This window comes from Trachemys scripta, chromosome 1 (assembly GCF_013100865.1).
Source record: "Trachemys scripta elegans isolate TJP31775 chromosome 1, CAS_Tse_1.0, whole genome shotgun sequence".
Classification (NCBI taxonomy): domain Eukaryota; kingdom Metazoa; phylum Chordata; order Testudines; family Emydidae; genus Trachemys; species Trachemys scripta.
Genome location: NC_048298.1, coordinates 115,916,546 through 115,943,864, shown reverse-complemented (window position 1 = coordinate 115,943,864; position 27,319 = coordinate 115,916,546). Strand labels below are relative to the sequence as shown.

Here is a 27,319-nt window from a genome sequence, read left to right as displayed (position 1 = left end):
AAATTGAATGTATACTATTTAACCATCTCTTTCAGTACATGAACAAAGAAACCTGCTTCCATCACTAGTAAACACCATGGCTGGCACAACATCTTGAAGTGAACTAAGGAGTCTATCTATTTGCCAATATTTCAGCTTAACAGGAATGCTCAGCTTAGATGCAGAACTCATAAAGCTGAAGAATTCACAGTTAACATCAGCTGTAACTTGGTATCAATGACTTTTAGGCCCTAATTTAGGAAAGCATATCCTTAAGTCCCACTGACGCACATACCTAAAATTAAGCATGTCGTTTTTAAGTGCTTTTCCAAACCAGGGTCTTATAAATATATATGTACTATTATCCAGATAATGTCTTGATTATTTTAAGGTAAGGCAAATATGTATACTCGATTACAGAAGTATTTAATAAGTGTTTAATTACTGCAGCCACTGAACCGTATGTTTATTTGTGCCCAAAAGACAAGTTTCACTTAAGGCAACTAGAAACAATCCTTAGTACAAAAGTGTTTTAAAAAAAAAAAAATTAATGGAGATATCCTATCTTCCAGAACTGAAAGGGACCTTGAAAGGTCATCGAGTGCAGCTCCCAGCCTTCACTAGCAGGACCAAGTACTGATTTTGCCCCAGATCCCTAGGTGGCCCCCTCAAGGATTGAACTGACAACCTGGGGTTTAGCAGGCCAATGCTCAAACCACTGAGCTATCCCTCCCCCCAAAAGCATTGCACTCCCCGTCGGGGAAATTGAACCCCGGTCTCCCACGTGACAGGCGGGGGAATACTCACCACTATACTAACAGGGAAGTGCACCTAGACCCTGAAACTCAGCACATGCAATGTGGAGGGGGATTGCATAAAAAGGAAATTGGAGTCTATATGCAGAGTAAAAGATAAAGTAGTATGCCAGACAACACATAGTTTAAAGAGTTAAATAGTCTGATGCTATCTGCAACTGTCAAAAGTGTAGAGAAAGTTACTGCTTGACTTAACGATTTATGGATTAGAATCCTAGAGAGTCTACCTTTATTTCTGACATTGGTTAAAACATAGAGGTATCATAAACTAGAAGGAAAGGGTTAATCAATAAATTAGCTGTGGCTATACCTAATAGGTGAATTTCAGAAGAAATTAGAAAAGGAGTAGTAAACCCATTCAGAGTGAATATTATCCTAAGGGGAGTTGGTACAGACCCTTAAATTTAGGTTATCTAACACTCTCCATTATAAAGATTCTTGGGGTCATTTTTTGAGGACCTGTAAATGCTTGATATGCAACTTAAAATAATTTTAATGTCATTTATATATCATAGCTTGATTAAAAATGAATTTTTGTTCAAGTTGACTTTGAATTGACATTTTATAAGAAAGTAATTTTTTAAATGATTGAATTTCCATCTTCAGAGATAATTTTGATAGCTGTTATTGAAAGTTATTACTACTATTGACATAAGCTTTATTGACCTACAAAGCATCCAGTTCCAGACAAAAGCTGCCTTGCCAGAACAGAGTTAAGTACACTTTGTAATAATAGTTTGATTACTATGTATTACATATATTGAGTTCAATTTTTTTGATAAACTTTGAACATTGCAAGTTAAATTTACCCCCAATCAATTCTTGTTATTATGTATCATAACAATCTTTATTTTACTTCCTGTTACTTTATTATGTTTATTGTTGAATTTTATTTTTAATTAAATTAAACTTGTAAGCACAGGAATATCAGTCTACTTATTTAGTACATACAACCCAGATTTCTAACTAATTTGAGGTTATGTCTACACTGCGCACGTTTTAGTGACTCAGCTGTGCTGCTAAAAAGTGCGCAGTGTAGCCGCTCTTTCTCGGTAGGAGAGATCTCTTCCACCAACAAAAAAATTCCACCCCCAGCAAGCGGCGATAGCTTTGTCGGCAGGAGAGTTCTCCCACTGTCAAAGAGCTGTTCACACTGACACTTTTCATCGGTAAAACTTTTGTCATTTGTGGGGGGAGGTGTTTTTTCACACTCCTGAACGACAAAAGTTTTACCTACAAAAGTCCAGTGTAGACAAAGCCTTAGAAAGACATTTGGAATGGTAAATTACAATTATTTACCCATTGAGGTGTGCATGCACATGGGTATTTCACACTGAAGTTGAATTCTCCCTTTGTGGCATGAATCTGCACTAAACAATGTAAAAATAAAATAAACTAGAAGCAGACTAGCAAGATATTTCATTCCATAATTTGTTCTCCGGCTCATACCTTGATTTCTGGACAGAGCTCACAGCTTCCATCCATCTCTTCAATTTCAAAGTCAGAACTAACACAAACTGTCCTGTCTGGTCGCTATCAGCCAAGCCATTAAACAACTGTATTTGTTGTTGTTATAGATACCATGTTGAAGGAATTCCTCTATTGCTTTAAGATACGTTGGGCAATCCAGCAACAATATGTTGATACACCACTAGCAAGAGAACACCAGAGATAAAGTAGTGTCCATCAGACTCCCTGCAGCCTATATCCCTACCATCTTAGTGGTGATCGCATCATGTCTCAAATTACGCAGGATTGGGCACAATCTTTGAATGAGAGATGTCTAAGGAGACTTGAGGGTGACACAGACAGGGTTACTGATGATTCAGTAGGTGTTAGCATCCTCTTCCGTATGAGTCATTACTGATCCACAGCACCATCAGAGTGTTTAGGGTAAAGTGCTGTCTTGGATGAGCCGTCAAAATGAAGTCATGGCCATTTAACATTGTTGAAAAGCCCATGAGTCATCAGCCCTGCAGAGGGTTAGACGACACAGAGCAATGGTGGTGACTGTCTACCAGTGTTCCCAATTTTTCCCCTCAAGCTCTTGACATGGTATGAATGTGTGTAATGTTGTTGGCAGGGAAGGGGAGAATGGGTTTTTAACCACTTTTATTGTGTTGGATGGTGAAATATTTGTTAAGCAGCTCCATTTTAAAAATGGAATAAATATTTAAAATTAGATACCTGGTGGAGTTTGCAAAAAAAGGTCAGCTTTGGTGGCTTGCTCCCACTGAAGTCAAGCAGGACCCCCCCGTTGCGTTCAGTGGGAAGTCAGGCCAAAGCAGAGAGATTTTGAAACTCCCATCCACAATATTTTTTGCCATTCTCCCTTGTAAATCATTGTTGTCATGTGCCAATCAATAGCTGCCATGCTGTATCCCAGAAATGGCTTCAATTCTTTGACTGACACTGTGGTTCCTAAGTGAGCATAACGGACCAAATTATATTCTAAATCAATGCATATCCTCCTTCAATACCCTCCATAAAACTCTCCCCTTTTACTGTGAGGCCTACAAAAACCTTGACAACAGGTAAGCTTTTGGTGTGCTGAGATCACTGCCTATCAGGCTGACAGTATTGTCTCATTGTTCTCCCTTTCTCTGGCTGTATCTATTGTCTCTTGTCTTATACACTGTACATTCTCTAGGGAAGGGACGGTCTTTTTGTTCTGTATTTGTACAATGTCTAGCGCAATGGGATTCCGGTCCCCAATGGGGACTCCTAGTTGCTACAAGAAATACAAATTGGTAAATAACAACATTAATAATAATAATGCCATGCTGTGCCAGCACATCGCATTTAGTCATTCAATACTATTGCATGGGGTGTAAATAATGACAGGATTTGACTCATAGTTTTGTGACACTCTTTGGGATTATTTGGGAAGGAAGGTGCTATATAAACTGTAAATATCATCAAGCATTGCTTGGCCTACAAGGGTGAAATTCCACAATTTGAAGAAATCGCTATAAAGATCTGTGGTTATGAATTTTCAAATTTAGGCGGCTTAGAGAGGTAAGACCCAACAACAAATGCTCTCAAATTATGTAGCTAGCTGAGTCATTTTACAACTTGTGACCCTTATAATGATGTTCTCTTTTTCAGAATCTATGCGATGCCACACAGTGATTTGTCTGTTAAATTGAATCTTTGCCTCTAGATAGAAAGATAGATATAAAGTTTATTTTGAAATGTCTTCTAGTGCCTCCGAGTCTGACTGATGTGAGATGTTATTTTGAACATGCCAAAGCATCTGAACGGCTCCAGTCTTTTCTTTTCAGTGTGCATTCCTTGATAAGTGGCAAAGCTTCCCACTTATCAGTCACTCAAAGTGACTGTGGCTGTCAGTTGTGTACAAAGCGCAATCAGTTTGGAAGCAGAGACACCAGCATTTTTCTTCTCAGCTTGAAGCAAACACATTTTGACTGCTAGTCATTCAATTTTAAAGCATCTTCAATTAGGGGCGGAAGAAGATATAAAGAAAACACATCCTAAACACCTCCGCCAGCCAGCAGTAAAAATTTTATTATCTCTCGACTTACCTTACTGCAGCCGCTGCCGCCGCCTTTTTTGGCTGCACAACAAAACTGCTCATGACTACACATTCACCATATGGGTGAGATTGGGACCCTGCAGTGTACTAAAGTTCTCGTTCCTATGAAAGTTAAATGGGCAACACCACTTTCTTTCTCCCTCTTGTACCTTTGCTCCTCGCAGTGCATTCACATACACAGACACAGACTGATTGTAACCAAAAACATTAGAAATTTGTCAAACTCTCTGTAGCCAACGATGAAACCAGTTACAAAAGCCAATGGAATACTGAGTAGGAATGGGAGAAGGAAAGGGAGGCCAGGCAGACAATAGCAGCTGAGGAAAGAGGCCTGGCAGGGAGATAGCTTAGTAATGTGGAAGGCAGGGATGCTGGAAGCAGGGGTACTAGGGACAGTAGCCGAAGAGGATGTGGCATGATTGAGACAAACTAAGAAATTGGAGACAGAATCTGGAAGAGATGCTAGAAAGACAAGGCACTGAAAACAGAAGACCTGGTTGGCAACCTCAGTTGAAAGACCCAGGACTGAGGCCTTTTTTCATAGTTTTGGCAGCTCTGGTGATTGTACTGTGAGTCTCATGGTATTCAGTGTTTTTCTTATAGCCATAGGTTCTGGAACCATGATTTGTTTTTGATTTTTTTTTTTAAAGTAAGCTTCTAACCCTCATGGTTGTGGGGAAAAGCTGGAAACTGTGATACTTAAAGCCTCCAACATCAGAAGGCAAATAAAAGGAAGTTAAATTTTTAAAATGCCATGATTTTAAAGCCAGTCCCATGAGTTTTTGGGACCTGCTTCTTGAGTCTTGAATGCTTAGGTTGGGAATATTAGAAAAAGCACCAATTCAGCAGTTAGGGTCAGCAGTGGGGCAGCTACACTAAGTGTAGACAAAGACAAGCCAGGGTTTGTACTGACTGACCTAATCATGATTTAACCCTAAAACCTTAACTAGTTCAACTGAACCCTTTGAATGTGCTTAGAGTCAGCACTAGTACAGCTACTCTGATTGCTGAAGTTTGGCTATATCCTGAGTGTAGACAAGCTTGACAGTGAACTACTCTCTCGCTTCTAGAAGTGATCTCTGTGGCTTTGACTGATGGAAGGTTGCTCTGTAAATAAACAGATTGCCCATTTGGCATCTTTCACTAGCACTGAATTAACTTTTATAATAATGGAGGAGCTGCAGACCCAGAGATTGTCTATGGTAAATGCATTACTCTCTTCAGCAAAGCACACACGTTACTTGCTGTACATGTGATGACATAAAGAAAAGATTAATTCACTCAGAGCCTAGACTCTGACTTCTAGCTTAGATTTTTGTTCACTCCTCCCTTTCCGCATCTTGACCCTTTCCTCCTCTCTCTCTTTCTCTTTTTAAATAATTGAGGTTCCCAAGGGTTTTTCTGCAAGTCCTATTATGATAACTGAGAGGACATCAGCTGCAGAGCCTCTGTGAGAAACAATTGAATAGCTGCTTTGCCAGCAACCTCAGTTGTTTGGGAAAAGGTTGCAAAGTCATGGGAAAGGCTGCAATGCGACTTCTTCATGGGCCTGTCTCAGTGAATCCAGTAGGCCCATGTTTACAAGATGCAGGAAAACAGCTGCTCATGACACGTGATGAAACTGGACACAAGATCCCCAGTCTATGAGCCAACTGGGTTTGACTGCAATTTCAGCTAGCAGAGAGACCTGCACTCTTGAAGGCATATTCGCAATGGAGAAAAACAAAACAAAAACAAATTGGCTCAATGGACTGAACCAGCTCTGAAAGCATTTTGCAGAATAGGGAGGAAAAAGGGTGGGAACAAACCTCCCACTTATATCAATGACAACCCTTCCATTGTCTTCAATGGGAGCTGGATCAGGCCCTTAGTTTGATGTCTTGGTTGACGATGGCAACATTCTGTCCCTACTTCTCCCTAATATGTGTGGAGGTCCCCTAAATACAGAGGAATTAGCATCATTCCACTTTACAGGGGGCGGCAAGCTGCAAAGAGGTCATGGGACTATCGAGCACTGCTCTGATGTCACTCTTTCCTCAGGAATTCAGAAATGGAGTCCTGGGGCAGGGACAGCATATAACCAGATTGAATCACTTTTACCCCTTAAAAATTCCCTGTGCAAAGCAGAGTTGCAACCATATTAAAAAAAGAATAAGTTGAGAGTGGGCTAAGAGTGAAACTTCACCAGTCCTGAGGCTGCCCTGAAGCAGACATCAACAGGATAGTAAAGAGCTGAGAGGAAACATCACCATCATCCCCAGCAGTGGCTGCACCTATGGCACAAAGCCTCTTTGCTCACAGGATTGATCCCTTGTGGTACATTGCTGATGTTTGCCTTGCAACTGAGCAAAGAATCTGAGGAAGGCTGAGCTGTGCCGGAAGTAAAATTTAAAGTGCAAGTTTGTTGGGGCAAGGGACATTTCCTTACACTGCCACGTAAATTGACAGTGCTATGTACAGTTTCTGTTCTATAACAAGCAACAACTGCCTCCAAACTGCCTACATTTTATTTGAAACATTATAGCAAACTAATCAAAATCTCATTGTTTTACTTAAAAGAAATACAGAGAGAGAATTGTTACATACAAACAGTATGAAATATTAGGGCTAAAGATCATTCTGTAAACTCTGGATAACAGATACTTGCTTAACTGAGCAGTTAAACAAACAAAATACCCAAATGCCAACAAACAAAAATTACTCACCCAAATTAACATCTGTGTGGCAAATCACGACACAAAGCATTCTGAAATCAGTTTGCTTTTATATTCTTATGTAAAGAGAGAATCAGTCCATTGTCTTTTCTTGTTTGGACTGTTTTAATGACAACTCTGTGACATTTCTAACCTATGTGTTTTCAAAATTCTGTGTGGCAGAGAAAGCTAAAACACCCCTGAACTCCCTCCACTCTCCCTGCAAAAAAATTATAGCTAGATTTTTTAATAGGGCTGGCCAGAAATCAGATATCCATCCTGCCGGAAATTCCAAGTGTTCAAGATTTGAAACCTCAAACCTCAGAATTTCCCCATGAATGGGAATATTTTGATTTGGGAACATACCAGTATTGCTGCCGTCTGTCCCAGATCTCCCTGTCTGCCAGTGCTGCTCCTGGGGGTGGGGGTGGGGGTGGAGGGTGGAAATCCCTTGACTAATGACAGGAGGGGAGGAACCCCTGGGCTGATGATGGGAGGGCAGCCAGGAAGCTGGGTGCGTGTGGATCCTCAGGAATCCATCCTGGACAGCCCCTCAGGCTGTCTTCTGGGGGATGGGGGGAGGAGAGTATGGGAAACTTCAGCTCCCAAGCTCACTGCCAGGCAAGCTGCCAACGACCAAGATTCCCAGAAGCCTTGGGAGCCCTGGCACCATGACAGCCCGCCAGCTGGTGCCAGTAGGTGTTCTGTGGCTGCATGGAGGAGCTGGTGGAGGTGAGGATGAGGGTTTCTCCCTAGCATGGCTGTGAAGGACAAGGGCAGAATCTAGCCCAATATTTGAAGGTCCAACAGAGCAGTACTCCTCAGCTTGCTCTTGCAGCTACAGTCAGCTAAGGAACTGTTCTGAAAAACAAGCTGGCATTATCAGGGCTGCTCACGCAAAATGAGAAAGTTACAAAAAAATAGTAGCAGCTCCACTGGAAGAGCAGGTCCAGGGAGAGCAGGGCAGGATGAACTGAATACTTGGGCAAATGAAAATCGGTAAGAAAAATACCTTTTCATTTTCACGTCTCTAAAATGGCATAAAAACACATGGAGACTAAATATAAAGCCCCTTACAAATTAGTACCCTGCAAAGCAGATAAAAATGATGATATCCATTTCTCCAAAGCATAAATTGCAGTACAGGTGGCGTTCAACTGAGGTCATACACTGAGTCCTGGCCTTAGTCTACACACAAAGTTGCACTAGTTTAACATTAAACTTTTATTTAAACCCCGCCAACTCATATATGCAGACAAACCCATAGTCCTGTTCTAATGAACGTTCCCTCTCTGTGTAACCAGAGAGGATGTGTATTTTCAGTTGGATACCCATGCGACTGGTACATTCTTCTGTGCACAGGTGGTTATCATGTTTTTCTTCTGCATCACAGAAGTGGATACTTTAATTGAACTGTAGTTACACTGAGCATTTCCCGTCCTCCAAAGAGGCAATATACCTTGTAATCTATCCCTGCTTGTGTCTGCAAGTCTGGGTGTTTGTTTGGTAGGGGTAATGGGAGAGGGAAATGTTTCCAACTTAGCGCACTCGGAGAAAGGAGTCATAAATCAGCAGGTCAGTCAGGGTTTTTTTTTAACCTTAAGGTATTATGTTTTCAATACAATATTTCAATAGATTTTTTTTTGTGTGTAATAATTTATCTGGAATTACTACAACTCTAACAAGTTTAGAGAAATTTGGCTCAAGTAAAATGAATCCTTTGTCATAAATAGTTTGGGTTCATTGCTGCAGCCTAATCATTCAATTGTACATAAGTCAAATAGCAATCCCAACTTCGTAGGAACATTTCCATGTCAATAAACCTAAGGCAGTTTGTTTAAAAACTCTGGCCCTGTGAGACAGAAGCATGATAGACTAGTTAGGGCAGGGTCAAAAAGCCTGAACCACAGCCTCTGTGCACATTTGACTTTCATGTCACAACTTTATTCCACCAGCCTTAACCTGTAGTAAAACTCACTGACCATTTTGAGTAACCCATGCAGTGGAGTGACCAGGACACTGCCTCCATTTCCTTATAATGAATAAGCTACTTTTTCCCTCTGGAATTATTATTTCTCTATGCCACCAACTGTTCATTTATTCCATGGAAAGAAAATATTTAGTTTTATTAGTAGTAGAATTTATATTTTTTTAAAACTTTATACCTGACCCGGCTGTTTCCACTGACTTCACTGGGAGCTGGATTGGGCCATGTTACTAGGGGTTAGAGTGAAAGTTCTTTAGATGGACAGAAGCCAAGGAACCATCTCTAGAGGAATGAGATGTCTCCATGTCTCTTCAAACCTTGATCTCTGTGATGTAGCTGCCTAAAGAAGGGTGCCAGCTCGGATAGTGTTTTGTGTGAAGTAGGCACCTAGGGTAAATTCGTGCCCTCATTTACTTCAATAGGATCACGATTTAATCCATATCCCTAGACAATGGGTTGAGACAGGTCACCAACTCATTTCCTAAGCCAGCAACGAGTATCAGATAAGTAGTGAGTTGACTTTTATTTACTAGTGACTTAGGTCAGGGTTCAAGAGATGAAAGGCTCTATATCTCATTTTCAATCTGTGTTTTCCAGTACCCCAGGGAAGACATATTTCATTTTTACACTCTACACTTAAAAGAAACAGGGTCAAATTATTATTAATTATTATTATTATTTGCAATTTACTCACTATTTATAAAAACAACTTCCCCTCTTACTCTGGGCTCATAAATAGAAACTTAAAACTAAAATCTGGTTCCTCTCTCTCATCACTTGTCATGGTAGGGTTTCTTGTATTGTTTTTCAGACTTTTGTAAAAGATGCAGCAATAAAGATTTTTTTTTTTTTTAAATCTCTCCACCAACACAAAGAATTGCATGCACTTAACAAAGAGACGGCATAAAGAAAAAAGCTATATAGGTCCAAGTTGGGTCTACCAATCTCAAGACTCTCTTTAACAAAGATTCGTGTCATTATAAGTTGTCTTATATGAGAAGTCTGGTACTTTGCCAGCCGCAGTTTATGAAAGGACTAAAGTGATAGGGCCAGTTATTCAGCTAATGTAAATCAGTGTAGCTCCACTGATTGTAGTGGAGTTATGCTGTTGTAAACCAGCTGAGGATCTGGCCCATAGTTTTCTGCAACTGAGACTGAGGGATTACAGAAAGGTCTGGGCAGAGAAATCCTGATGCTGTTGAACAAACAGAACGCTATAGCATCTACTTACCACAGTGATTTGAGATGCTTTATAAATTATTACATATCTAGCTACTCAGAGATTGTGCCATGGTTATACACCCATGTAAACTTCAGATATTTCTTTACAAACAAGAGACTAAAACCTCAATTTATTACTCAAGCAAAAGTTTGGGCTCAAGCTGATTTGTATTATTAAAAAACAGGAGTATGTGCAAGCTCACATGCACAACACACAAGAAGAAATAATAATAATAATAAAAAAGAGATATAATAAGTTGTGTAAAGAGATATGTTTTTAATACTACAACAAAAAGGAAGCTGAGCTGGGTCCTGATCTAAACCCCATTGAGGGAACTGTTCCCACTGAGGGAACTAAGCATAGTGTCAGGTTGCAATGGTATCACCCCTATGAGTACTGCCTTTGCTCCTCAATTCAAACTGCCTGGGAGTTTGAATGTTTTATATTTATAAGACCCCAGGCCCTCCTCTCTCCCTCGTGCAAACCCTTATTTAAAACTCCTTTTCACTGCCAAGTGGAGATGTCGTTCTTCTGATAGGAAGATTTATAAATATATATTCCATTCCCATTTTAAATTTGCATTAAATTCAGGTTAAAACCAGTCCAAGGGTTTGTCATGGTACAGGAAAGATGATGTCTTGTCAGAACGTGTTAGCTACCACATTCTAACTAATATGTTCTAAGATTCTAGAATAGACAAGGCAATGTAGACTTTAACACATGCCAGTGGATTGAGTTGAAGCGTAAAGTGGTGGAGTCTAGCAAACACAATCTAACAACACACCTGTAGTCCAAGTCCAGAAAACCCTCTGATACCCACAGCCACAATAGCATGCCGTAAGAGAAGGAATTACAAATTCCACCTCTGCCCTTTTATTACCATATCCAATCACAGCTTTTCCCAGCTGTCCACTTTTCTCACCTGACATACTCAAAAAGGAAAGAGACCCTCCAATACCAGCAAAAATGCCATCCTACCTCCCTCATAAAATTTATAATACAACAGTCCCAAACATTTTGGCTTCATGCCAAATACAGAATATATACAGAATTTAGAGCCATGGGATATTGTGCTGTATTTAATATGGTTAACAACAGCATTCAGAAATAGGAAAGCAACTGGCCTCCTCAGAATGCCTCCTCAAAGAAGGCAGTCAGGCACCCACCACTCTTTGTCCATATGTCCCCAAAAATAAAGGTGAGAAGGAGAAACAAAGAACCATGGAAATTAAGAAACAAACTTGACCAAAATGTTCAATCCTCCAAAACAGTGCAGGATTGATTTCAGTTTTAGATCAAAGATGACCAATGCCAGTGGTAGAGTTTGCTTTATATAAAGCAGTCTGCCCTTTCCTATTTGCTTCCCAACTTTTCAAAAGGAAGGTAAACTCAGTTTCCTTCTATTGTACTTCACCACCAGATTGCAATACCTAACTATCTCAGGCTAAATTTTCTTCTCCATTCAACTCCACTATAGTCAACAGATTTACACTAGTTTCACTAAGAGCATGATTTAAACTTTAATTCACAAGAAAACCCAGCATAATGTTAAATGATTTTTTTCTGGGTTCAAATTGATATGCGACATCTTGAAATGATCGTGTGATGGAGCATAGCAATGCATTTATTAGGGGCCAAGGTATCCTCTGACTTACACACCATGCTACCTTATTGATTTTAGTGCGGCTGCCAATGGCTCATCTAAGAATTACACACAGCCCGGTATCTTACACACATTTTTAACAGTGCAAATCAGCTCATGCCACTCAAAACCAGTTGCTATGCAATGCTGAATATTAAAGATGGACCCGAGGCATAAAGACTGGATCTGGATCTAAACTTTCCTCAAAGTTCAAGGCTTTTTGGATCTAGGAGGCTGAATCATCTGATTATAGAAATCAGATCCAGCCACAAATGTCCAGTCCCAAAGTTTCTTCACATGTTGTGGTTTTTGGATCCATCTCTAGTAGCAAGTACAATCAATGATTTTAGGAACTAGATGATGTGCACTGGAACATCAGAGAGCAGGAACAAACTTTTTGCTTTTTAAATACAACATGATTTTGACTCTCAGAGCATAAAATGTATACTACCATAGGAAGGAAGATGAAGAAACAAGATTAAATAATAAGCAATATCAGGTGAAAATGAAATATAATTACATCCATAACATTCTGGTACAAGAGTTAGCAATCTTCTTCGGACGGAGCACGCACACAGCCTCTTGTGACCTCACCTCGTCAGCTGCTCTCCAGAATCCTTTCGCTGGCTCCTGCTTCAAATGAGTCCCTTCTAGAATTATTAAATGCTTTAGACTGTTCTCCTGATACCTAAGGGGAACTTGGCTGCAAAAGACTGGGCAAAACTGTTTCAGCAGAAGACTCAAGATAGAATTGGAGGAGATCTGTAACTCCCCACCCAACAATTGCAAGAGACACTACAGACACTTTTGTGGGGCATGCGCCGCAGGTTGAGAGCCACTGTTCCAAGGTCTGATCCTGCAAAGCCTTACTCATGTGAACAGCACTTTGAAATCAATGGTACTTCCAATATGCATCAAGTTAATCCAAGTGTAAGGGTTTGCTGAATCCCACCTTTAGTGCTTAATGGCAAGTAACGACCTTATCCATTTTCTTAAAATACAATACCAACATCTATCTGTACAGATTCTTACAAAGACTCTGGCTGTACTGAAGGGGGTTGGAAGAAAGAAGGAAAAGTGAAAATTAGGAATTATAGGTAGGGTGATAATCTCTGACCTGGATCTGCTGCTGAAGAAGATTAATTTTGTGTTGCTGCTGCAGGAGCTGCTGCTGTTGTCTTGCAATCTGTGGAGAAATTGCAAACGTAAAATTTGTACCATCACTCCTGGAATTGTTACATAGGAATTTCCCACCTTTCTTAGTTCTTGACACCACTCTGTTAAGCTAATGCCATTGTGGTGTGTGGGTGGCACATGTGCCACAGAGGCAGGAGGCTCACATTTGTGCATCATGATAGTGCCAATTCATGAAAAACTGAACCTCGGGGACAACACTGTCAGAACTGACCGGAGAGGGGGGGATAGACTGATACATGAGTCCCTTCTCATTAGCCATTTTATAGAATCGTATTGCCACTAGTCTTAAAGAATACTGCTTGTCTGCCCCTTTCTGTTGGTGGAAGAGCACTTGGGAGAAAACATCAAATAAGAGTAAGAGGAAAAAGAAGCAAAGAAGAGAATATCCAGTACTTCTATAGCATCTACTATTCAAGGATTTCCAAGAACTTTACAAATATGAAACACAGGAGAAAGGCATAATCTACATTTTACTGATAGGGAAACAGAGGCAAAAAGAGATTGGTACTTGATTTTGGGCAATTCACTTAACCACTAAGTGCTTCAATGTCCAGAAAAGCCACGGACAGAAACCAGGGGCCAGATCCTCAGCTGGTGTAAGTCAGCATAGCTCCACTGAGTCTTCAGTGTATGTGTGCCAATTTATACCTGTTGAAGATCTGACCCCAAGTCTCATGATTCAAAGTCTTGTGTATTTATCACAAGACCATCCTTCCCCCTCAACTGAGTAAGGTGATTGTGGGACAGATCCCATTTACAATTGATGAGAAGGTACAAAAAGAGTTCTGACTCAAAGATTATGTCTACAATTCAGCCACAGGTGTGATTTGCAGCATATGCAGGTGTTACCCATGCTAGCTCTATTCTACCTAGCTTGCTAAAATTAGAAATGAGTACACTGCAGTTCAAGCTTCAGCGCCAGCTGCACAAACAAGCATGTACCAAAGGAGGTCAGATGGGCTTGTACAGCCCACACTGAACTTGCACTGCCACATCCCCACTTCTATATTTATCAGGCTAGCTAAATAACAGCTAATGGAGCTATACAAGCTGCAAATCACACCCTTCACTGCAGTGTAGACAGACCTACAGAGCTGAGGAGGAATAAGCTGCTAATTTTAAAAAGCATCTTTTTGTTTAAATTCTACAAGAGTTTTATTTCAGTCATCAGAACAGTTCCATTCTTGTGAATTGCTAACAGAGCATTGCAAGCATTGTTGGGGGAGTATTCTTCCCCTGATGTAAGTCTCAACATTTATGGGAATAAAACCCACTTATTGAGGGGAGAACTGAGAGCTTCTCCCCCCCAAATAAAGTTTTAATTTCCTTTATTAAACTAGTAGCATACAAAACTCCTATCTGTAGCTGATTTGATAGCCTGGGGAAAGAAAAAAGTTCTCCGTGTTTAGGGAGGCTCACTATTAATGATTAAATAAGTACTTTAGTTTATATTTTTTATAAAAATCAGTTTGTATATAATGCATGACTACAAGGATTTCTATCCTGTGGGATTGTTTTATTGCTCTTTTTTTGCATTTTTGCTCTATTCTCCTTTTCTCTTTAGGACTATTCAGTGGTATTAAAACAATAGCGACCTCTACAGGTAAGGGTACAGGTCCTGATGGATGTCTTGCCACAAAGATCTTGCCAGTGATGCCTCTCCATCTATGTCTATATACCAGCAACAATGTGAAAGGGCTACTCTAATTTAATGGATGATTCATTTCTCCTGCTGTCCCTTAAAGAATTTCTTCTTCTGTGAGGGCTTTATGTTTAAGAGATGGAAATTCCACAGAACAGCTCAGTCACAATATGCAGCATTAAGGATGAGATTTTAACTATCCAAGCACCAGTAAAAACAAAGACATAGCTCCCAGAGCAACCACAATTCCTCTTGTGCATAATGTAGTGTTTTCTATTGTATGTTGTCAACTGGTATGCTTTATTATATACATGCAATGTGGTGGAGTTACCATAGTGGTGGCAATAATGAATGCATTTCCAGACTTTTGTGAGTTTCAAATAAGTCATACAGGTGTTTTTGTTAATTTACTCTTATTTTTATTAAAAAAGAAAGAACTATAATTGATCAGACATTCAAATAAATGCACTGTTTTCCCATGTTTACAGGAAATACATTCAAGAAATAACATATGGAATGTCTAACCCATCAAATAAATTCAAATCTGTTTATTTCAAGATGCAGAATTCTAGAGCTAGACACACACTCAAGACAGTGTATCTGGATAACAGCACTCAGCACACACTTAGGGCACAATTTAAGCCAGGTTTCTGTTTGCCCTCAATTTTTGTCTACACAAAGCTGGGCAGACACATACCTGTGCCTTCACTTTGTGAAAATTTGTACCTAGAAAAAGTATTGGGAAAAGGGATGGTTTTGCATGCAAATTCTAAGATATGCATACATGGATAAGTGTGAACACATATTTGTGCCTGCAAAGGGTAGATGCGGGTATTTGTGAGGGCTGAAAATCAGTCTCTTAAATGGGGAAGAAAAGTATTACACTGGTTCACTGGTTTATATTTTCTGTATTTCTCATTCAGTTCTTTTCAAACTTCACAAACTGCACTTTCTGGTGGTACTGCACAATCTAAAGGCCACATTTTGCTCTGTTATGCACAACCAACCTCATTGACTTGAAGTGACCATTGGCACAGGCACATTCTGCAGGACTGAATTTGTGTTTTTATTTGCACTCCTAAAACAAAACTATATTTTGAGTTTCTGTCTCCCAAAATAGTGGGATAATTATTTGAAAAGTAGAAAAAACACCATTTTTTAACACTACAAAAAATAAAATAATGCTTCGATATATTTTTGCCCAACTTTCCATACCCCAAAACAAAAGAAAAAATTAATGCTGGGCTGAGAACAATCTTGAGAAATTTCAGACCTCAAAGCTAAACTATTGGAAAGTTAAACATCAATGAATAGGAGCTTAGAATGAGATTTGCTATAATAATCACTCACCTGTTCCTGTTGCTGCTTAGCCAGCTCCATTTGCTGGCGTTGTTTCTCGATTTGTGATGCAGCCAGTTTCTTCTGTTCATCATGAGCTGCCAGCAGCTGCTCACGCAAACTGGTCAGTTGATTGATCATACCCATAAGCTGCCTTTCTTTCTCAGCTAGGCTTTCTGGAGTCCCTGGGCATCACAGAGTGACAAAAGGTAAAGGAAAGAGAGAGAAATGAGAGCTGGGTAATTTTTAAATGGCAGTCTCAGTATAAACAGAATTTCAGTACAGTATATGCAAAATCACAATGCATATCGCAATGCATTGCTCTGGAACAACTAGGGACATACACTTCCCAGAAAAATGAGACAGGGAGGATGATTAAGGCACCATTCAATTCCCTGTTCTACCACTATTTTCGTGTGTAACTGAGGAAGTCACTTATTTATTCTCTCTGTGCCTCAGTTACCCATCTGTAAAACTGGGGTTAATAATACTTCCTTTCCCTGCTCCCCCCGCTTTTCTTTCAGTAGCCTGTTTAGTAGAGCGGATAGAAACATGGAGAAACAGTTTTGTGAAAACTTTCAAAGTTGTTTACATTTCACAGGGTTCACAACCAACTGTTTTGAAAATGTTTCTGTCAAAACAGAAAACCCGCTCCCCTGTGAGGTAGGTATTATCATCCCCATTGTACAAATGGGCATGCTGAAGAACAGAAATCTTATGCACATTAGATTTTTTTCCTTTTTCTCTTTAGTATCCCAGGGCAGGCCAGCTGCCAGCATTCTAGCTGCCATGTTGCCCAGCTCTGCTCTGATCAGGGTTAGATGATACAGTGGTTAAAATGCCAATAGCTGTTACCAGGGTTGCTACCACTGATGAGAATTTTTTAAAGTCTAGTGTAGAGTAGAAATAGCTAAGAGGCTGTGCCACTTGCCATCATTAACCCAACTTGCTCGCTATGTTATTTTACAAACACCAGATTTCTATTATCTACAAGTGCACTAGAAATATGTTCTGCTCATGCTTTCCCAGAAATAGGCACCGATTACCACCATCCAATTTTTTTCCCCCACAGCAGGTTTCCTTTCACCCAGAAAGGAATGAGAGGGGATCTGGGGACAGTGTAGTAAGAGCCCCACAAATCAGAGAGAAATCAAAATGTATTAATCAAAAACTATGTACAACAATGGCACCTTTGCCATGAATTGAAAAGATGATCAATTAAATAATAAAATATACTCGCAGGTAATCTACCAGTACCCACCAACACAACACAACCCTGGCAAAACTCCCCTCCCTTACAGAAACCAGAGCCCATGAAGTTCTTTCCCAAAAAGTTTGAGGAAATGGATAAGCCTTCTGTCTAGATATCTCCCCTTAAAACAGTCTGCTTTTGGGACAGCCCTGCCACACAAACCCCTCTCAAATACAAGAAGTGTTTTGCTGCCAATGTCACCAACGCTCTCCAATTCAACAAAAGAAAAACTGGCGACTACACTAACCATGCTCTTAGCCAACTATCAGTCAGACATGAAAAGAGCTACTGGTAATAGCTCATTTAGTCCACCCCCCTGCCAGTGCAGGAATCTTCCCTACAATATATTTACCAGCCCTTTCTGGATTGGATTTCACAGATTCATAGATTTTTAAGGTCAGAAGGGACCTTGTGATCCTCTAGCCTGATCTCCCGTATAGCACAGGCCAAAGAATTTCCCCAGAATAAGTCGCAGAGGAAAAACATCCAATCTTGATTTAAAAATATTTCAGTGATGGAGAATCCACCATGACCCCCTAGGTAAATTGTTCCAATGGTTAATTACTCTCACTGTTAAAAATTTGGATTTGTCTAGCTTCAACTTCCAGCCATTAGATCGTGTTATACCTGTCTCTGCTGGATTGAAGAGCCTGTTATTAAACACTTGTTCCCCATGTAGGTACTAACAGACTGTAATCAAGTCACCCCTTAACCTTCTCTTTGTTAAACTAAATAGATTGAGCTCCTTGAATCTGTGACTACAAGGCATGTTTTCTAATCCTTTAATCATTCTTGTGGTTCTTCTCTGAACTCTCTCCAGTTTATCAACATCCTTTTTGAATTGTGGTCACCAGAACTGGACACAGTATATTCCCCTCTTAAATGGTGGGTCATCTACTGCTTCCTTTGAAAGATGATTCCACAATCTAATACATGTCTCCATTAGAGATATTTTTGTGAAATTTAGCTTAATTTAAATTCATTTATTTTCATCCAGTGCTCCCAGCAACACTCCTTCATTCCACTTTAACCAATTCCAGATCTTTTAAGTACTTGTAGACAGTTATATGTATCTGGGAAAATACATAGGGTCAGGCTTTTGATACAAAAGTAGTATTACTTGATTGAACTTCCTATTAAAACCCCATAATAAAAGAGAGATCTATGGGAAAATATTCTCACTATCGATGGGAGAATATTTGCTAACACTATCAAAAGATCCATGGTGGTATGCTGCAAACATGAGAGATGCAATGAAACAGAAACTATAGAATTTTTTTAAAGTTCTGTTTAAACTTGTGAGAAAGAATGGGAGCTTATGGTAATGTACTAAGAATGGGGGAGTAAGCACTTTTAAGTTACAATTTTCACTTCAAACATGAGGGACAAAGCACTAGTTTAAGTCATGTATTTGCCACTGGACATGGTAGAAGTGTCTATTACAACTCCACCCATTCCCTAGCTGTTTTTCGGGGTGGTGGTGGTGGGGGGATGTGCAGGTTTTCTAAGTTATACAAATTAAATTATCCTAAAGGACTATTCTTGCCCAGCAATCTTAGCTGCAAAGAAACCTTTAATATTTTGTATCACTGAAAAGATTAATCTAATAATTATTATTTGATTTACATGGAGCTGGTTGAACACTGAAAAAAGTGTTTGCAAATATTTTATTAAAAATATTTACTGAGGGGGTGGCTGGGTGGGAGTATGTGTGGATTTGGCTAGTTCTAAGCTAGGGACAGGCAAGAACAAATATTTGTCAAATAACTCATTAAAAAATATAGTCAAAGACAGTCAACTAATATGATTTGATCAAGTAATATGAATTTATACTATGCCTTTCATTTGAAGATCTCAAAGAACTCAGAAAACATTAATAAATCCCACAACAACTCTTAGAAGTAGAGAAGTATTTCATGTGTGTAAACTGATAGAAGTCATGTGATTAGTCAATGGTAGAACTAGGAAGAGAACCCAGGAGTTCTGACACCCGGTTCTGTATTCTAAGCCCAGACCACGTTGCCTAAGAGAGGCAAAACACTCATCACACTGGCACTAATAAGAGACAGTTGCCTAATTTCAGACACATCTAAACTTTTCCGAACTGTCTCTTAATCTTATTAATCCATTCATGAGCAAGAAATCTCTCCCAAAGAGAAATTGACATCTTTATTCAAGTTGCAGAAGCACAGTTAAATTAGAGAAGGGTTCAGAGCTTGGTTTAGACATATTTCACACTGACCACCTAACCATTGTCAAAGACACATTTTGGTCACTACCGATATGTAGTCAACAAAATCAACTTTTTCTGTGCACTATGTATTCATTTCTAAGTACTGCACAGAGTTATAACAACTGTTCATCTACTTTTAAAACAAATACGTGTTGAATATAATGCTGCCTTTGAAAACTGACCCTCATGCTCATCATCATTATTGCTCAGAATTAAAGAACAAGTAGAAATGCTATCTGGTCAAGAATAAGGCCTGATTTACATTGGGAAAATAACCCTTAAAATTCTAACTGGTTTTAAAATTGATTCTACTACCTCATTTTAAAATTAGCTGGAGTTGTAGCATAAACCAGGCTCCAGATGGCCCAAACTGCTGCTATTAAACCAATCTCAATACCAACTGAAAGTGGTTATGTAAGTGGATGTAACAACTCGAAAACATATTCCCTTCATGTACATGCCTGTTCTGCTGATCATGCAAAAAGCATATAAGCAGAAAAAGTGACACTTTGTCTTATTTGCTACTATCTGCTCCTTAAAATGCAACATGAGGAGGTTCTGATATTAACCACCATGCACACGACTGCTGACATTGTTACTAAATATGATTTCAGTTTTTAGAGATTTTTTTAAATGTACCTCAATATTATATCTTACTATGTTACCAACTATGCAATCAAAGACACTGTAGAGGCAACTGCAAAGTCATGCAACTCTTCAGAATTTTTACAAAAAGCTCTCACTATAGCGAACATCAGTGAAGCTGGTAGCAATGTTGAGAACCCTACTGTGGACAGGTTGTTGGCCCCAGCAGCGACTTCCAGCAGCTTGCCTATTAAACTTGCTCAGAGCCAGTCCTGTTGATAATTGAGCTTAAAATGGCTCTGGCTGTTGGAGACAAGTCTATACTATTCATATACTCTTCACATGATTTCAGTGCTTTAAGTCTACACCATGGTATAGTGATTAAAAAATGGAATAGCCCATTGTGGCAATGTACAAATTGCCAATGAGTTAGACTATTTCATACAAGTATTGAAAAGGAAAAGGAAAGTGGGCTAACGATGACTGCCCTTAAAATTACACTGAATTACCATCAAATCTGCAACAAATGCGCATTTCATGTTTAACAAAGCTTTTTAACCACCAGGTCACGGGCTGTTCAGGATATATTGCTCTAGGTGGACACACTGTTCTCATTGTTCCGTAGCGCGGCAGTGGCACAACGTGGATTTTCCACCAGAAACTTTATCAAATAAGCCCACACACATATAGGCATCAAAGCAAACCCCAAGACTAGTTGCATCCAGACCCCTCTGTTTATTCTCTACTGGCATGAAGGAAGGGACTGGGAACAAAATATATTTGTGGACACAGTCACAATGAGCACTCGACCGCCACAGCAGGCAGCACTAATGGTGGACTAAGTTAATGCTATTCTGTAAGGTTAAAGCTATAGTGTCAATTTGGGGTGAAATATCTGTTTTGTACTAAAATTATTACACATTCTCAGCTCTGACTCACAGTCTGAGACTGGTGGTGGCAGTGACATTTTAACGTACATTAAAGCAAGGACACATATAAGACCAAGTAAGAGGAGAACCCCATCATATTTGCACAAAACAGAACAAGCAGAAAGTTGACAAATGGTTTTAGACACTCATAGCAGCAAAAAATATTGCATTTTAATTTCCTGGAGAGCACAACTCAGAAACTGGGATAACCATGGCATTTTTCTTTTGTCAAATAAGCCTTAGATGCTGATGGACAAGTGATCAGAATTCCAGCCCCCCCCCCCCCCCCACCTCCAGATACCCTCTAAGACTAAAGGGATAGTGGCAAAACATTGCAGTATGGTTTTGTATAATCTCTGTGACACGGTTAAATAACTAGGAACATTATCAATCAGAGGTACAGGGGAAAAAATAGTACAGACAGTTAAACTTATCCCCCGAGTCAGTTTACTATCAAAGTAATTACCTAAATAGCTTTTGAATTGTCAGTGTCAGTTTTTCAAAGAAAATCAAAGAAAACAATGCGCTAGTATAAAGCCTGGCAAACATAATTACATTGTATTATGTTCATATCATAAAACATAGTTATTATTTAAAAAAAATCAAATCCTGTGTACACGGGGGAACAAATGGGAAAAAAATCCATTACATTTCAAGATGTTCTACATATCTCAAATAGTACAACATGTTTGGTTTGCTGTGATACAATGTAATAATACTTAGCTCATATAGTACAGAGCTCATGTTATCTTCAAAGCACTTTAAAACAATAACTAATTAATCCTCTCAAAGCCCCAGGCAGGTAAGCATTATTATCCCTTTTAACACTTTTTTAAACATGGGGAAACTGAGGCGCAAAGGTTAAGTGATTTGTGTATGGTCACTCTCAACTTTGTGCACTGCAAACAGTCTCATTGGGCCTTTAATTTAGGCACAATGTTTTACAAACTTTAAAATAAATAAATGAGGGGGAAGTTTATCAAATCCCACAGTCCTTGCATGGCCCCAGCTCCCACCAGCATCAACAGGAGTTATGTCCAAGTCTGGATATAACTTCAGGATTGGACTTCCTTTGAACAGACTTTTTTCCTTGACATTTTTACAGCCCTCCTTCCCCCCGCCCCCACTGCAGACCACTGTTTTGTCCCCCCCCCAATTTAAACTTCCCCCTGCAGTGTTCGAAACCCAAACACAATGTTACTGTGCTAAGCAACGGGAACTGGAAAGTGAAATGGATCAACTGCCTAATTTCATTCTCCAAACTGAGTGAAATGCAAAACAAACTAACAGCATAAATAGTGAAGTGTATATTTGATTTTTTGTTGTTTCCATTTCAGTAATCTTAGGTGTAGCTAGAAACACACAGGGATTTATTTTAAACATATGGGTCCAATTCTGTACTAATTTACCCCCTATGCAAATCCATTGGAGCCAATGGGATTGCACTTGATATAAGTCATCTTCAGATTTGGTGCATTAATTTTAGCTTGGTTATGTTCCCTTTAAAAGCATAGTATTAAAGCCTGGTAGTATTCATTTTAAATGGGAATATTCTCCCCTTGATCCACGCATGGAACTGCCATTGACGTCAACAGCAGTTCTGTATGTGGGGCAATGGGGAGTTTATGTTATGTTCTTTCAGGAAATGTACCCTGATAAACAGACATAACTGGCTGGGGTAAGTATGGAATTTAAACACCTTTTTTCTGTCTTTGACCAGAAATTTTTAACATTTATTACCAGTCATTGATTAACCAAATTATTAATGCTATATCACTGTTATGGGTTTGTGAGTTTTGTGAGTGTGTGTTTGTACATGCATACAAACCCCTGTATGCTTCCAACTCAATGCTATGGAAATAGCTACAATGAGTATTTATTGTGAGCTGGCATGATGATTTTCAAGCCAGTAACTCTTTGGGATTGCCAGGACATAAAAATCTGAAAATTGGCATTTTCAACTAAGTATTTAAACCAACTTCAGTACACAGTGGCCACCATTACTTTACAATGAATGTCTGAAATATACAGCTACCTAGCTTGTTAAATTAATTGACTCCATACTGATATGTGAAATCAGCTTAATAGAAGGAAACTTTCTGATTGATTTGTACTAGCTGAGCCATAGCTTACAATAAGAAAAAAAAAAACAGTTGTCTATCTACAGTTTTCTGTAATATATTTTCTTCAGTATTTTAACAAATAAAGTATGTTCTTTTTGGAATAACAGCCTAGAAGGTGGATATTCATCTTGATTTGAGCATATGTACTGTCTGAAACTTTTAGCCTTCAAGGAAGATGGCTTGGAATGAACTAAAACATTTGATGAACAATAATCTTTAGCTGTTACCCTCAAGAATGAATATTCTGTAGGGACAAGGACATAGCCTTCTGCTCAGTAGCGCATTCTGAAACAGACCAGTACATTACCTATTCTGCAATGCGAGAAATAAGTCCTCAGTGAATATTCAATATTGGCTGTCATAAAAGTTTTGGTACAGTAGACTGCAAACAAAGCTTGGTATTTAACCAGGTTAGTTACTTACTGTCAAGGTTACAAAAAGAATAGACAACATTGTATTAGGACTACTTCTCAGCAGCTATTCATTGTCCCCATCCAGGCAACAAGCTGTAACTATGCTAGCTGGTTCATGTTTTGAATTTTATACAGCAGCAAAAGACAAACCCAGCATAAAGTGTGTGTGTGTGTGTGTGTGTATATGTGTGTGTGTGTGTGTGTGCGCGCGTGCGTATATATATATATATAGAGAGAGAGAGAGAGAGAGAGAGATCTCTCAAAAGGAAGTGTGTGTCTATATATATATATATATATATATAGACACACACACACATATATATATATATATATACGTGCTTCCTTTTGACTGGTAAATGTAGCTCAGAACATTAATCTCTATCAGCGCATCCATGATGTACTTTTAACTCAAAGAGGACACTGGTTTTAGCCTTTTTATTTTTTAAGCCAACACTCTGGATGACGTTTAAATGGAGGGGTTTGGCATCCACATGGTCAAACAAAATAAAGCAGTTACCATATGCTATTTAAATTAGTTCGATTTTAGACTATTTCCCCCTTTATTGATAACTCCACTTTTAAAAAAATAAAAGAGGAACTTGGTTAAGTGGGATTTGATATTTTTATTTATTATGAGTCATAATGCTTATTCAGAAAAATGCTGAAATAGTCCAGTACAGCTTGAAAGCAGCATTTTAACTACTTTGTCACAAAGGTCTCGATTTTAATATTTTTAGACATTTTAACAGTTTCTCCTCCAATCCTATTTGGTGGCCTCCTCCCAAGACATTGTTGCCTTTTCCATTTCTTGGACTAACCTCCACCTGCAGGGACAAATGAGAATAGCTCCCTCCAGCCACAATGTCCATTTCAGTCTTTCAAATTCGCCTGAAAGCGGCACTGCGTTGGTGTGGCTCGATTGGCACTCTCTGTTTTTTTGCCGGCTGATACTATCCCCTGGTATTCTGATCAACCTACACTAGTTCAACAGCTGCCAAGTTTGCCCTTAAAATTTAGGTTTCCCAGTGTGACACTGGGCAGGTTCCCCCCTCCAGCACTTTTGGAATATCAGCAAAGGACTAAAGCTCACTGTCAGAAAATTGCTACCATTAAAAAAACCAAAGTAAATAAACTGAGAGAAGATGATGCAAAGTAGGTTGCAATAAATATTGAATTTATCATACTTAAGAAGCCAACCACCCCATGTATCTTATCTCCTCTACTTATGGCTCTCTCTCACTCTCCTTCTCTCTCCTATTCCAAATTCAACACTTTCAATAAAAAAGAATACTACAGTTCCACATCTGACAGAAACATGCAAACATTTTTCAAATGATTATTTGAAAATGCAAATTCACACAGCTATGAAGGGAATGCTCAGCTTTCACACATCCCCTGGCGATCTGTGCTTTATTAGTTAAAGGTTTAAACCCAGGTTTTGCCCAATGAATAATCCCCCCCCCCTCCCTCTCCTTTCCCACATCTTAATGTGGAATACTTTGCTCTCTTGTCTTCAGTTTACAGATTATGAGATCCAACATGTCACTCACTGGATTACTGCTCATAACCTGAGCACTACCCCAAGCTTTCTTGTCTTCAACTTGTCCAGTGTTACTTAAATGGAATTATCCGTCACAATCCATATACTGACTCTGCATAGCCCACTTATCTCAAGATTCTGTGTGTCACCTCACAGATTATCCGTTTTAATCCATACATTGAATCTACATAACATATGTCTTTAATTCATGACTCTGATGAGCTATAGTCTCACTGAATGGATTATTTCTTTTAATCCATTATTGGCAGTCATAAGACTGTTCACTGAATATACCCCCATGCCCCAACTTCACTATACACAAGCAAGATTAAAGTCTTCATCAAACACACTTTTGTCATATATCAAACATAGTTTAATATAAATACCTGTACTGATATTTCATACAACATGGAACAGAGCTTCTGCTTAAAAATAAATGTCCATGTGACATATATATGGGTTTAGTGTATTAAGATTAGGCATGGTGGGTTAATCCTGCTCTCAACTACACTCATTTAAATCTGGAGTTACTCCATTGGAGTTGCCCTGCTTTCAAACGGGTGCAGTTGAGAGCCAAATTTGCCCCAATGACTCTTCATTTTTACATGAGGTGAAAAGAAGAGTTCACTAGAGTTGTTTGAGGACTATCCCATGCAATAGAGAGGGCTTTAAAAAAAAATGCAGATTCAGACTTGCCCAGACTTTCAGAGATTCAGGCACGACAATTCTTAAACAATGTCTTTAATTCTGTAAGTAAGCAAAGTCAGGAAGATTTTAAACAAAAGTCAGCTCAAACTTTTGTCTTGTAATTCCCTATATGGATTCAAAATTAGTTAAGTGGGGGACATATCAAAATTTATTAACTCCTGGCAAATGGGAAATAAATTAGATTAACCCAAAAGCCCTATGCATGCTAGGAAAGTTTTTCAAAGTTTTCTCACAATTGCTAATGCCAGTTCAATCCAACTAGTGTTAGCAACACTGGAAAACCTAGTGTGGAAGGGCCACTGAATGCTACCATTGTATCTGATGAGAGCTGGTCTAATCAGGTGCTTGAAGGGGTCGCGTCAGCTGACACCTCCCATCTACAATAGGACTTCCAATAATGTTAACACTGGTGGAACTGAAATACCATTAACAACAGCGGAGTATTTTCCGGGTGTGGAGACAGTGGAACACAGCAATTCAGGATTTGCCATATTGCACCAGGCCATTGGTCCATCCTATATGCTGCCTCTTCTGTAGCCAATATTAATGCTATGGAGGAAGACAACCACTCTCACCTTATACTACATGGAAGCTAATGTGCTGTGCTGAACTAGGAGGAAATCGAACTCCTGTAGGTGATCAGTTTTAGCTCTGAAACTCATCCTGCTTCACTGAATCCAATAAAGTGCATTACCCATGACTAATCCAACGGGCTTTTCTGAACCCATTTGCAAAAACAGTGGATGTAGAAAGAATTTCTATTTAAACATATCTAACTAATTCAATACATTATTTTAAAAGTTTTTAACAACTTAATTGCTTGGTGCTTTGAAAAGAATTAAAGGGCATCTTATATTGGAATTTCATTTAGTCTACTCTGGATTGACTTGCTTTGAGCAGATTCAAAATTGTGTGACTTGCAAAATAAGCTCTCCTTGGAAGCCTCCATCCTCAGACTTGTACTTTTCTTCTACCCACTATTACTATATATTAGGGGCAGGCAAACTTTTTGGTCTGAGGGCCACATCGGGTTTCAGAAATTGTATGGCCCAGCCCTGCTCCCTATCCAACCCCCCCCCGCTTCTTGCCCCCTGATGCCCCCCCGGACTCCTGCCCCATCCAACCCCCCCATCCCCATGACAGCCCCCAGAACCCCTGCCTGCCCCCCGCCACCCCATCCAACCCCTCCTCTCATTCCTGACTGCCCCCCCCGGGACCCCTCCCCCATCCAACCACCCCTTCTCCCTGTCCCCTGACTGCTCCCGGAACCCCTGCCCTTGACTGCCCCAAGCCGCCCCATCCACTGCTCCCTTCCTGACTGCCCCCCCCGGGACCCCATCCCCATTCAACCCCCCTGTTCCCTGCCCTCTGACCCCCCAACCCCTATCCACACTAGTGCCCCCAGACCACCACCCCGAACTCCCCTGCCCTCTATCCAACCCCCCACCCCCGGCTCCCTGCCCCC

General features: G+C 39.6%; 1 protein-coding gene across 10 annotated transcripts in view; it reads right to left on the bottom strand.

Annotated features, from left to right (window-relative positions):
• Positions 1-27,319, bottom strand: part of SOX5 (SRY-box transcription factor 5) — a 421,524-nt gene that overhangs the window by 166,358 nt on the left and 227,847 nt on the right. For all 10 annotated transcript variants that reach the window (XM_034782427.1, XM_034782373.1, XM_034782420.1 and 7 more), the window contains exons 5-6: positions 16,084-16,256; positions 13,012-13,080 (exon numbers count right to left, since the gene is read on the bottom strand). In XM_034782427.1, the coding sequence (XP_034638318.1) occupies positions 13,012-13,080; positions 16,084-16,256 (242 nt within the window). The remainder of the gene's footprint in view (positions 1-13,011; positions 13,081-16,083; positions 16,257-27,319) is intronic.